At 42.8% G+C, this 13,713-nt stretch overlaps 1 protein-coding gene across 1 annotated transcript in view; it reads right to left on the reverse strand.

Annotated features, from left to right (window-relative positions):
* The window catches only part of PAPOLA (poly(A) polymerase alpha), an 868,351-nt gene that overhangs the window by 356,049 nt on the left and 498,589 nt on the right, over window positions 1-13,713 (reverse strand). The window contains exon 15 of the mRNA XM_085626434.1: window positions 3,508-3,617. Within this exon, the coding sequence (XP_085482560.1) occupies window positions 3,508-3,617 (110 nt within the window). The remainder of the gene's footprint in view (window positions 1-3,507; window positions 3,618-13,713) is intronic.

Genomic DNA, 13,713 nt, shown 5'->3' on the forward strand with positions numbered 1-13,713 from the left:
TGAGATGCTCTTGTGGCATGGGATGCTGTCTGAGTGGTATAGTTGGAGGAGTGGAAGTGAGCTCCAGGGAATAACCTGACTGAATTATTTGTCTCACCCACCAGTCTGTTGTGATGGAGTTCCAGACAGGTAGGAACTGTTGTAATCTCCCCCCGACAGGAGTGTAATGGTCTGGGGGGAGAGGAGGTAGGTCACTGCTTGGGGGCGGAGATGGTATAGGTGTTACCTCTGCCTCTACCTTTAGTATTGTTGCTTCTGTATCCTCCTCTGTAATAACCTCTATTGGGCGAGGATTGGGGGGGGAGTTTTGTAAGAAGAGGAGGCAGTATTGGTAGGAAAAGTTGTTGAGGCGCCCCTGTATGAGGAGCGACGAAAGGACGCTCTGGGAGTTTAATTTTGTAAAGCTCCCATGGATTTTGCTGTGTCAGTATCCTTTTTCATTTTTTTCGAGAGAGGTATCAACTGTGGGACCAAACAGATGTTGTTGGTCAAAGGGTTGATTGAGAATACTGGTTTGTACTTCTGGTTTGAAACCAGAAGTACGCAGCCAGGCATACCTGCGTTAAAGTATGCCGGTATTTATTGCCCTTGAGGCTGTCTCAGCAGCATCTAGAGCACAATGGATGGAAGTGTTAGTAATGACCTTCCCTTCCTGTATCAAATCAGTAGCCCTGGTCTTGTATTTGTCTGGAAGATGTATAAGGGTTTCAAGTTCATCGTAGTGAGCCCTATCGTATCTTTCCAACAGAGCTTGGGTGTTGGCGATTCTCCAGACGTTGGCTGCTTGAGATGTCATCTGTTTGCCTGAAGCATCTAAGTGTTTGGATTCTTTATCGGGGGTGGAGCATCCCCTGTTGTCTGAGAGTTAGCTCTTTTTCGTGCGTGGGAGACCACTAAAGAGTCTAATGGTAGTTGGCCCTGGATATAGGCTGGGTCAGTTGGAGCGGCTTTGTACTTTTTCTCCATCCTGGGATTAATTACCCTGGCCCTGACGGGATCTTAAAATAGGTCTGGTGCGTGTTTTATAACCCCTTTAAGCATTGATAAGATGTTTGTGGTTTTATGAGAAGGTAATAATGTTTCCATAAGGAAGTCGTCATCCACTGGATCAGTATGGAGATCGACCCCATGAAAGGCTGTTGCTCTGTGAATGAGTTGTGTGAACCCTATGGTGTCATCTGGAGGAGATGGCCTAGAAGGGTATGCGTCATCTTGGGGTAGATCTGGGGCATCTGGTGCATTGCAGTCTTCTCAAGGATCATCTGATGGGCCAGTAACACCATCTGGATCATCTAAGGGTTGCTCATCTTCTGCGCCCCCCGCCCCCCGAATGATCATCCTCATCGTTATCTGCTAGTGCAGGGCTTTGTGGGATGAGTGGTGGAGAGTGTGTGGGGGAAATGTAAGCGTCTGGCACTTCTGGAAGTGGTGAAGGTACTCTTATGGGAGAAGTTTGAGCATGTTTTTTGAGAAGGACTGGAGCTGTGGAAAGAGGTTCCAGTTTCCTTTTAGCAGTTGAAGTGATGATATGTCCAGTCTTTGGGTGAATAAGAAGTGTCTTTTGCTTTGGATCTGGACAGAAAAGCTCTTCTATGGGAGAATCCTTTCTCGGAACCGGCTTGTCTTGTTTGGGATCGAGCTGTTTGCTGGGTTTAGCAATGTTTAGTACAGTCTTTGGAGTAGATTGTTTCGGTTTCAAAGAGTTGTGGTCGGAAGCTTTTTTCGGTTCGAGTTTTTTCTTCGGATTGGAGATTTTTTTCGGATCCGGAGTTGTTGGTTCCGAAGCGTGTTTCGGGTTGACAGCTTTAGGTGCCGAAGTATGCTTCGATGCCAGAGTTGGCTTTGGTTCAACAGTTTTAGGTGCTGAAGTTTGCTTTGGTGTCGGAGTTTGTATAGGTTTCACTTTCGGTTTGAGAATCATCTGTTTATCGGGACTGACTGGAGGCTGACTCGAGCCTAGAGGCTTTTTGGAAGTCTTCAATGCCGGGTCCGAAGGCGGGGCATCAGAAGTTTGTGATCGGTGTGCACCTGTGCCCGAAGGTGGAGGTGGAACCGAAGCCTCAACCGGTGTGGGGGTATCAAGAGGGTCGATGTCTGTACTTACAACCGGTTGACCAGCTGGAAGGGGATCGTCATCTTCTGCCTGCTCGTCGGCTTTGGAAGCTGAATCCTCTGCTTCGGAAACGATGACGTCTTCCTGCTGTTCTTCTTCAGACTCCAGTTGGACTGGAGTCTCCTCAACGAGGGTGTCTGGTGCCAATGAAGACGATTGTGCCATGACTCTCCGAGCTCGACGGTCTCGGATTGTCTTTTTCGACCGGAACGAAGCACAGGCCTGGCAGTCTCGGCTTTCGTGATCTGGGGACAAGCACAGATCGAACACCTCATGTAGATCAGTGCGAGGGAATTTGTGTCCACACTGAGGGCACTTCTTGAACAGTGTTCTTTCCATGAGCTGAAGGCCCAATGGCGCAGCTGGGCGAGACGGCCCCCGACCATCACCGGAATCGAGAAGTGAAGGTTGTTCGAGATGTGTGTATGAGGAAGTCTCGATCGAAAACAATACAGACGGTAGGAATCAAAATGAGCGTCAAAATGAGATCGGTAACGAAACAGAGCAGGAGCGTCCTACACATACGAGCACGATGGCAGAAAAAAAATCATCTGAAGATCGAGTCGATGCCCATGCGCACTATACTCCAGAGGAGTCATCTACCATACAAAGACTCTTCCAGGACAACAACAAAGTGTAATCATCCGGGCCCACCACCAGATGGCGATCTATGCACTAGTGTGTGATCTGCAGCCCATATGCCTCGAACATATATTTTATTGAGCCAGTCTTAAGGCTTTTCAGTTCAGCCTCTCTCCAGGCCTTACCTGCCCTTTTACCTATACCTCCCCTGTTAAAGTAGGAGATGTCTCGAAGTCTGTAATTTGGTGACCCTGCTACTTAACCACCAATGTGGTCCTTTACTTTGAATACTGGAGCAGTCAGTAGTTTGTGGGCAGAAAACCATTAGGGTACTTTTACTCACCAATTGTGTGCCAGGTGTGCAGGCACACAATGTTGGTGCACTCCAACTGGAAAGCTAAGTTGTCCCTTTAGACAACTGACTAACAACTGACGACTCCAAGGGTAGTAAGGTCCGGCAGTCAAGGTCAGCTTCAGAAGGTGGTGGAGGATCTGAATCCTTGATTCAGTGAAACACTAAATTACACACCAGTAGTGTTATTGTCCAGTCAGTGCTTTATTTTGGAAAAAGAAAACATTTTTATTAACGGATAATTAACATAGACCAGTTAAAATGAAGACATAAAAATTAAACTGGAAGGTGCTCGTAATTTCTGAGGTGGATATAGGACTCCAACCTTTTAAGTCTCCTCAGTGCTTGACACTAAATCTGTTAACCAGTTAGCAGAATTCAACTTTTGACCTTAATAGCAGAGGTGCAAAAATTAAAGCATCTTGAAAACTGTTGCAAAATCTGTATGTCAGTGATTTACCTGTGTCTGTGAAAGACTGAATATCATAAGTAAGATCAACACTCAGATTTTCAGAATTTTCCATTTTTTTAAACACTAATCCAATCACCCACATTGTACGAAATTCTTCCCTGTTAGACAGAAAAAAATTACAATTGTTAGTTAAAAAAATGTAAAGCTATTAAGATGTGCTCTAGTTGAACGTGAAGTTGAAACTCATAAGAGATACAAAAGCAATTCTGTATTAGACATCAGATAAACAAAACGCAACGAGTAACATAACAGTATGTGTTGTAGGTGTAAACAAGATGATGTAATTAAGTGTCATGTAGAATGAACGACATTATTGACATTTAATAAACAGAATAGCTCTGGATATCATGCATACCCAAGAGGTCTCACTCCCATTACAACCAAAGTTAACTCAACCAGTGTTTTTTGCTTGTCGGTACACTCAAACCATTATTTAGTCAATAGGGCAAATACAGCCATAGACCACCTAAAATTAGAGTGCTAGTACCTTTAAGGATAAAGGTAGTGCCTAATCATGCAGTAAAAAAGGCATATTCTTAAAGCATTCATTTTAACATATATTGTACCCCAAATGTCTAAGTGTCAAAACAGTAAGAAAACAACTTTTCTGAAATGCTTATTAACAGACAGAGGGGCCAGAAATAAGGCAAACATTTACAACTTTTGTAACAGATATGTCTGGCCTTCAGAAGAAATTTACTTACCTTCAATAACTATACTTTTAATGAACCCCATCTTCCAGAAGATTCCTCACCTTAAGAATATCCCTCAAGGGGCCAGACAGGACCGTAACTTTTTCCACAGTAATTGCTCTATACCTGCTGGATGTGACTATACCTGGGTAAATTGTGTATCAAATGACACCTTTGTCAGGTCCTGGAACCTATTCTAAGCCCGAAGGAGGTGTGGGGAGAATAAAGGAGCGAACATCAAGGACACCGAAAAATACAGAATATGTTTGCATAACTTGGCATCATATTAATTATGCCACTAAGTCAAAGGGGAGAAGGATGGATGGTAAGGAATCTGAAGCATCCCTGCCAAATATAAGTAATTTTCGTGTGACAGACATGTTCCCGGAGATTTCTCAAATTGTTAATGAATACCAAACCAATACCTAACTGGAAGGTGGAAATGAGTATTGCCAATTAACTAAGGAAGCCATGAAATACAGCCATAGCAAAATACCAGCCACTGCGCGCTTGGGCTATGAGGCAATAAGTTGAGGCAATAGGTTTAGGCAAAAATATGCAATGATGACCTTGTGAACATCTGGCAGATGTCAGTTACCAGTGCACCTGTGGCAAGAGCAATGAAGCAGCCATGGCTCTAGAGTTCTGTACACAAATGCCCTCTGGAGGGAAATTCTTAGCTAAGGTGTAGCAGATCTGGGTACTAAGGATCATCAAATTGTGCATTTAGTTAGTCACTGCCTTATCATTTTAGATCCAGCAAACCCCATCAAGTGTTAGTCATCCACTCTGTCCTGTCTCATGCAATCAATGTAATAAAGCCCACTTGGATCCAGGCCAGGCAGAACCTCCTCCTTTATTAGGATCAGGAGGATGGAAGGGTAATGTAACAACCCATTTCTGAGGCAGACTACACAACAGAGAGGAAGGATGTCAGATACGAAGAAACAACTTATTTGAATATGGTAAAAGGCGGATGAATTGTGGGGATGTTACGTTTTCTGATCTGAAATGTCTACTATTCACAGTACAGTGTTCAAAGTATTACGTTGAAAGTGGCAAATTTGTCTCAGCTCTAATGGAGTATCAGAAGAAAAATAAACTTAAGCGCCAAATCCCTCCGAGAACATGAACGGATGGGGAGGCAACAAAGTAAACCTATTAGAAAAGTTGCAACTTGAGGTGATCTAAACAAGGATAGCTCCTCAGGAAGACACATGAATGTAGACAAGACAGCCAAATAACCCTCAACTGTCATAACTGCCAGGCCCTGTCTGTTAAGAGACAAAGCAAAGGGCGGCGTGGCTTGGTGCCCAAGGGAGATGGCGGCGCATGGGTGTGTCCTGAAGAATCCACGATTTCAGACTTGGCGCATCACAGGAGGCGGCTACAGATAGCGGAAGATATGCTGAGCATGATGTAGCCTTCGGCGCTTCCTTTTAAAGCCAGCAAGTATTTTATTTTAATAGAAATTAGCTCACTAGCGGCCGTGTAATTTGGCGGCCGCCATTTTGTATTTTTCCCGCGATCGCGGATTCTACACAAACGGAGCCATGACTTTCAGTCATTGTTCTCCTTTCATCCTCAGCATGCTTGGCAAGGATGAAAATATTTGATTTGCCCCAGGAACCCTGTCTCAATATGCTGTACACCTTCTTGTTGGAAGTCTAATAAGGGATCTGTGAGGATTGAGCTACGCGGCCATTTTGTGTCTATCTGCAGTTTCTCACAGAAGATATATACCTCCGTTATCAATGTGCTGAAGTGAAATGAGGTGAACACGAATTGTGAATTATAATCTCTTTTCTCCATCTTAAAGAGAATCCCACTTTCAAATTTTCTCCTACTGTTTCTCACATTTCACAATTTAACTTTGCATATTTACGGCCAGAAGTGCTCAGACAACGCTTTCTGGGCAGAATAAAGACACACCATAATTCACCATCTAAGAAACATTTTTATAAAAAATGCTAAACTTTTTTTTTGAGTTTTCCAAGTTTGAGGATTCTCTGTTGTCCACGCCTCACAGCTCAAACACGACAATCGATCTGTCCTCTGGAACTCCTGGAAAATCAATTACCAAACATCTTAAAAAAGACCCTCCCTCACCACCTAAGTCAGTCTCGCCTGTTTCGCTGGAAATGTTGCTCGAGGAAATTAGAGCTCTTTGACCCTTCATGGAAGGGACTAACACCAAGTTGCAAGTCTTAACAAATAATCGGTCTCAACTGGATACGAGGGTCTCTGTAGTCGAACACACTGTTTTTTCCTTAAAAGAAACATGTGTTAATGTGTCTCAACTACACTCACAAATCTCTACGCTTCAAAAACAGGTCGAGGATTTAGAAAATCGCAATAGACGGAATAATTTACGCATCTATGGCCTGGGAGGAGGACTTGAGGCATCTGACTCACTATCTTCAAATCATTTCTCCCTAAACTACTTCACATGCCAGAAGGAACTGTGCTCAACATTCAACGGGCTCACAGGTTGGGTTGTGCCCCATCTCACATTACACCCTCACAAAGACCAAGAGGAGTCATCTTATACTTCTTGGAGTACACGGACTTGTTGAAAGTTCTGTATGCGGTCAAAGCTTCTCCGAGAATTACATGGTCAGGCTCGTCTTTATTTTTTGCACAAGATTACGCTAAAGCTACTGCTAACAGACATAAGGCCTTTCTTAATATGAGATCTGATCTCCGTTCCATGGGAGCCTGGTATGGCCTTTTCCACCCGTGTCTCTTCAAGGTTACATACAATAAAAGAACAAAGTACGAAGACCGGATACGTCTCCAAAGTTTCATTAACTCCTGCAAAACGGATGTTATGGACTCCTCAGGACCTTCTTCATATAATGCTTGAATAGATGTTTCTCTTTTTCTTTCCCTCACAGGCTGCTCAGGTTTTGTTTTCTTCATAATATCCTGACATTCATGAAAGGATTTTCTTTATTTTTTGATAAGCTTGTTATTACATAGGTTCCTTTTATGTCAATTTGTTCAATGTTACAGTTTGATTTTACCTGTTATCGTCTGCTCCAATATTTATCCTAATCCTTATTCTTTATTAGTCTCTGCAGATTTAATATCCCTGTACCGTGGTTTCTTCCAGACCCTCCGTTCAGCTGACACCGGATGTGTCGCCTGTTCCATGTAGTTCCATCCCCCTTCCCGTATTTCCCTGAACCTTCTTTTTGTAGGTACGTCATCTTCCTGTACTTTCTTTTCCTTTTTATTTTTATTCAAGAGTTTATTCTCTTTTCCTTTCCAAACAATCTTTTCCATTTCTTCTTAGGTGTCAATAATTCTCTTACTTCCTATGTCTTATTTGTCTCTCGTTCTGTCTCTCCTTCTGATCCTCTTCAATACTGCTACTGTTTTATTCCAGCTTTCATTGTTGTTCACTCCTGTCATTACTCTTTTACTTTCTTTCATTTTCCTTTTTCCATCACATTCCTATTTCTGTACCTATTTTACTATATTTTTATACTCTGGTCGTTATCTCATCTATACTTTTTGGTCATAATATTTTATAGATCTTTATCTCTTCCTATATTAGTTCTTGTGATTATTCATAGGATATACTCTTTTGTTTATACTCTTCATCAGTGTTCAATTGAATTGGGTTGTTGGTATGTACTTTCTTCATTCATTACTCTTTCTAAGATGTTATGCCGCTGAAATTAGTATCTTGCAATGTTAGGGGACTCAACTCCCCAATAAAAAGGCAGAGAGTTTTAACCCATTTAGATACAGATATGATATTCCTCCAAGAAACGCATCTCACAGAAGTTGAATCGTTAAAAATGAAAAAGGGTTGGGTAGGAGAATTTTTCTTTTCCAAAGGTGACGGCAAACATAACGGAGTTATGATACTTGTTCGAAAATCGCTTCATGTCAAACTTATTTCACAAGAATCTGATGTTGAAGGCCGCTGGCTTAATGTTAAGCTGTGGTTGAAGGATGTTCCAGTCTCTCTTTTTAATGTCTATGCTCCTACTGGTGGCGATTCCTCTTTTTGGTCCTCACTAGCAAGGCAAATTACTCTTGGTATGGAAGATAATTTCATACTAGCGGGTGATTGCAACCAGGTATTCAACCCATTTATAGACCGTAACTCTAAAGCCTCATATGTACCTAACAAGGTGCACAAATCCTTCATCCATGCTAGTACCCATCACAAACTTCTAGATGCATGGAGATTATGCAACCAATCACTAGAGTATACCTTTTAATCTCCAGTCCACCATTCGCAATCACAAATTGATTATTTTTTTGTATCACAACACATCGCAAGCACTCATGAGTGCAGAAATTGGAACTATATTATCAGACCACGCCCCTATTTCAATATGCCTCGACATTATACCCAAAGTTAACACCCCCAGACGATGGCGTTTCAATAATGCTCTCTTCTTAGATCCAGCATTATACTCTTCATTTCCTACCTTTTTTAATTAATATTTCTCAACAAACCAAAATGACTCCCTACCCTTTTCAACTATTTGGGAAACTTTCAAAGCCTCCACAAGAGACTTTATAATAAATTATGTAGCCAGAAAACATACTAATGCACGCAAACATACTCAGACTCTTCTCCACGATATAAAGAGACTGGGGCATTCTTTATAAACTTCTAACTCAAAAGATGTTTTGAGAAACCTTATAAAAGCAAAACTACAGTTTAACAAAGAATCAACAGACAATGCTTCATTATATCTGTTGAAGTCTAGTGCGAAATTTTATGGTGGTAAAAACAAAGCAGGGAAAATTTTAGCGAATTATTTGAAAATCAGAAACAATAAATTGAACATAGAGTCTATTCATGATGAACATTCGGTTTTAAAATTTAAAGATGAAGAAATTTTAAAAGCATTCTCCTCTCTTTATAAATTATATTCTTCTGAGACAAACCCTACAGATCTCATGTTGTCACACTTTTTTTCCACTATACAAAAATCTCAGCACTTTTCCCCTGATTTGTCACCACTAGAATCTGACATAACACACCAAGAAGTTTTAGATGCGCTTAAACATCTCAAAAAAGAGAAAACACCTGGGCCAGACAGTTTTACTGTTGAATTTTTTCTCAATTTTGCCAAATTAAGATTACCCAAATTGCTTCTCTTGATTGATTCTTTTTGCCTCCTGGAAAAGTCAGCTGGAGCATTTTCAGAAGCGCATATCTGTCTCATACCCAAGGAAGGCAAAGATCCAAAACATTGTAAAAATTATAGACCTATTTCTCTTGTAAATATAGACTACAACATTTTTGCTAAAGCACTGGCCCTCCATCTAGACTCCTATTTGCCAAGCATATAAGGCAAGGAACAATCTGGCTTTGTTAAACAACGCGTAATCACAAACACACAACTTTTCTTTAATATCTTATCTAAGGCTCCATACCTAAAACACTCCCTTGCAGCAATAGCACTAGACGCCGAAAAAGCATTTGATACGGTTGAGTGGCGCTACCTATTTTATACCCTGAATTGGTTTGGTTTTGGTCCTAAATTTATATCCCTAATTTCCCTATTATACTCTAACCCACGTGCTGCGGTAGGTGCCAATGGTTTAATATCGTCTTTTTTTTACCTTGGCAGAGGAGTGAGGCTAGGATGGCCTTTATCCTTTTTTTTTTTAACCTAGGCCTTAAACCTTTTATTTAAAAAATACGTCAAAACGCACTTATACATTGATTTGAAACCCCCACAACTCATTAAACTTGCGGCTTACGCCAATGTTATTTTGCTTTTTATATCAAACCCTAATGAATCAATCCCCGCCTTCTTAGCAGAGGTTCAATCCTTCCCTCTAATTTATGGGTACTAATTAAATAGTGATAAATGCGAAATTCTTCCTATGACAAAGTATACTTTTAAGGCAGACTTAACACCAGCTAACTTCACCTGGAAATCCAATCATACTAGATATTTAGGAATACATTTCACGCCTACGATTTCAGGGACAGTGACATTATGTATGAAACTCAGAAAATTTCGGAACAGCTAAATGGCACCCCCTTTATCTTGGTGGGGTCGCCTTGATACTATAAAGATGATGCTTTCCCCCATACTGTTACACACAATTTCCAATATACCAGTTCTCATATCAACTAAATTCTTTAAATCAATTAACTTCATCCTCTCTCTTCCAAACTTCTTGACCCGTTTGGAAGAAGATGCAATAGTAGTCGGACCAGTCGCAAGGGATTATTGAGTCCAATGTGATAGTGTTACCTTTGGATATGATGAGATCCAGAGTTCCTCCCTTATTGTGAGTTGGGCTATCACAAAATTGAGTAAGCTCATGATCCAGTAGGAAGGATTTAAACAATTCACAGCGTGATCATTTGGGTTAGACCAGTAATAATAATAATATTCCACATTTGTAAAGTGCGAACAATCACCCGTAAGGGTCTCTAGGCGCTGGGGGCCGTCAGGAAGATTAAGCAAGCTATTGCCCAGAGTCACATGGTGCTGGGCTAATCTGGCGCCGGGGATCGAACCGTGATCCCCAGATTCCAGCATCAGTCGCCCTGGCCGCGGCGCCAAACCTCTTCCTTGTGGAGGTTGAAGTCTCTCAGGAAGATTTAGGACACAAGAGGGTCATCGTTGGATGAGATGATTTCCATTAAATGCTCAATGAAGGAAAGATGGTCACCCAGGGGGTGGTAGAATGTGTGTAATTTACAGACAAGGCTGTTTTTGCTGGTAATGTTAATGCAGAGATTTGCTGAAGGATGGCCTGGTTGAGTCAGATTGGGAAAGCGAGAGTATATTTCTGTGGATACAGGCTATTCCTCCACCCTGTTTTAGACCTATGTCCATACGAATTATGTCATGGGTTGGTGGGACTAGAAGGTCGAGAATAGGTGAGGAGGGGTTACTTAACCAAGTTTCTGTGAGGAGGATGGCAAGCTCATTGGTTAAGACGAGATCATAGATATCGGAGGCGTGTCGACTCGCTGATCTGCAATTGAGTAGAGCGCATTTCAATTGGTCAGTCGAGTGAGGGTAGGATGCTGGGAGGATATTGATGCGATGAATGTTGTCAATATTTATGCCTCCCAGGTTGTATGAAGGTTCTCTGTAAGGGTTAGCTTGGATGCGCCTGGTTCGTGATTTGATAAGTGATTGGGAATAGGATAGTAGAAGCTCACAGATCTCAATAGATGAGAGGCCAGCTTTCAGCAGTCTGGGGCGGGAAGAGGTATTCGGGAGAGGTAAAGTTTTCCAAGCATGGTGAAAGGTGTGCATGGGCAGAGGAGGAGCTGCGACCTCCATGATGGGACGATTCTCTATAGTGCTAAGGGATCTGAGAAGAGGGAGGTAATCGATCGTGATGTCTTTCAATTCCTGAAGTTCCTTTGTGAGAAGTTGCAGGTGGCTAGATATCTCATCTAGATGCACTGCCCAATCAGGAGGTGAGGTGAGGTGGGGTTTCCGGGGATAGCATAAGGGGCCGGGGTGGCCATGAGATAGTCAGAGAGAGCGGGTGAGTCAGATGTCTTGTGGATTACCAATTAACAAAGCAAAAAGGACTGTGTTTGTAAGGCGGGCGGTAGGGCTTAAGTGGGGCAGATGGGAAGTGGTGGAAAAAGATAGGATGGAATGGGTGGAAATGGTTCCAAGGAGGACAGGAGGGTGGATACATATTGGGCTAAAGGCGAGTTAGGTAGGATCAAGCAGGGAGCTTCACCGGGGGAGAGGTAGGACGGAGAGGCTAGAGAGGATTCCACTGCAATGGTCCCAGTAGATTGCCATGTGGAGTTTGGAGAAGTGAGTGATGCTATGGGTCCAGTATTTGAGTGAATCACCAAGAATGAGGAAATTGTATTCTCAGGAGAAGCAAGGTCAGGGAGCGGAGTGGCACAACGCTCACCTAAGGCACGCGGAGGGATATGAGTAGACGTTGTCATCTCAGGCATGAAAAGAGGTGTGAGTGTGAGATCATTTGGAATTGGCCGGGTTAGGCAGGGATGAGGAGACGTGGAAGTCACGGCCATCTTGAGGGTGGGGAAGATATTGTCCATCTTAATTAGATTGTCTTTCGAGGCTTGAATTAAGAAAATACCGTTGTTATAAATGGAGATGGTGGTATTAGCATTGTAGTAGGGCGAGGGTGATGTTGAAAGTTTGAGGCCATACAGAGTTTTCCTAGTGCCCGATATGTAAAGCAAGGAATGGAAGACATTCCTCCATCGTGCCCATTTCCGGGAGAAGATGATGAGGTCATTAGTTAGTGTACCCTTCTTGGTACAGAAGTCGCAGTTTCCTTACCTGTGAACTTCCAGGCTGGATCCGGAAGATTTTTCTTAGCAGTACCCATGTGCTCTGGTGTGTGGCATCGGTTGACTCTGCATGATGTCGTAGAGTTAGTCATCGTAACGTCCGCGTCGTCTATATAGGCGCCACCTCGGCACACTGACGTCAGTACTTTTCATGACTTTCCACGCCAGAAGCGCAGAGCCATGTAGTTGACTGACAGTGGTGTGTTTAAAAAACTAAGGGCCTGAAGGGGAACAGCCCTGATATGAATAACTGATCCGCAGTGCGAGGAGGATGGGTGGGTCAGTAAGGAATCTGCAGCTAGATCAGGTCTCTAACAGATATGGCGTTACAGAAGGTAAGTCACCTGTCCATCTGATAGATTCATCTAGCCATAGGTTCCTTACCTGTGAACAGATACCCAAGAAATACCATCACCTGAGGAGGGGCTGCGGATAAGCTTAAACCAGAAAGTCCTGTAGGACCGAACGGCCAAAGAGGCCCTCTCTACGGACCAGATTGTCCAGGCAATAATGCTTGGCAAACGTGTGCAAGGATGCCCACGTAGCCGCCTGGCAGATGTCAAGAACAGGAACACCATGTTGGAGAGCTGAGGAGGCTGCCTTAGTTCTGGTGGAATGAGCTTTGAGGCCTTCAGGACGCCATTTCTTAGCCAGACTTAACAGATTTTAATGCACAGTATAACACTGTACAGCACGTCCCTTCTTTGCTCCAAAGTACCCCACAAACAGTTGGTTGTTACCCGAAACAGGTGCACAGGCACATCCAAAATTAGTCCAAATCTGTGTACTAGGCATTGACCACCATAGTAGGAAAGAGGAAGTCCACAAGTCTCTTTGTTTCCTTCTGTATGTCCTTTATTTCATATAAAAAATTCCAATACATAAGAAACAGGCAGCTAACACGCGTTTCATCCGAGCGGAAGAGAACGCGATCTGAGCTGTCACCGCTACGGGCTTATCAAGGCTTGGTTATGTGGAACTGAGGTAGCGGGAGAGTATGCTTACTGGTTCCCAGCACTACAGGTTTTAACTGCCAATGCGGTTGTGATTGTTTTCAAATATACTGACTCTGGAATTACGACGTGCTCTACTAGTTTTTGTAGCCTTGAGAAAGTACTTTCGGATGAAACACGTGTCGGCTGCCTGTTTCTTATGTATTGGAATATTTTATATGAAATAAAGGACATACTGTGAGAAAGTGCCATC

The sequence above is a fragment of the Triturus cristatus genome, chromosome 9, assembly GCF_964204655.1.
Source record: "Triturus cristatus chromosome 9, aTriCri1.1, whole genome shotgun sequence".
NCBI classification, from domain to species: Eukaryota; Metazoa; Chordata; class Amphibia; order Caudata; family Salamandridae; genus Triturus; species Triturus cristatus.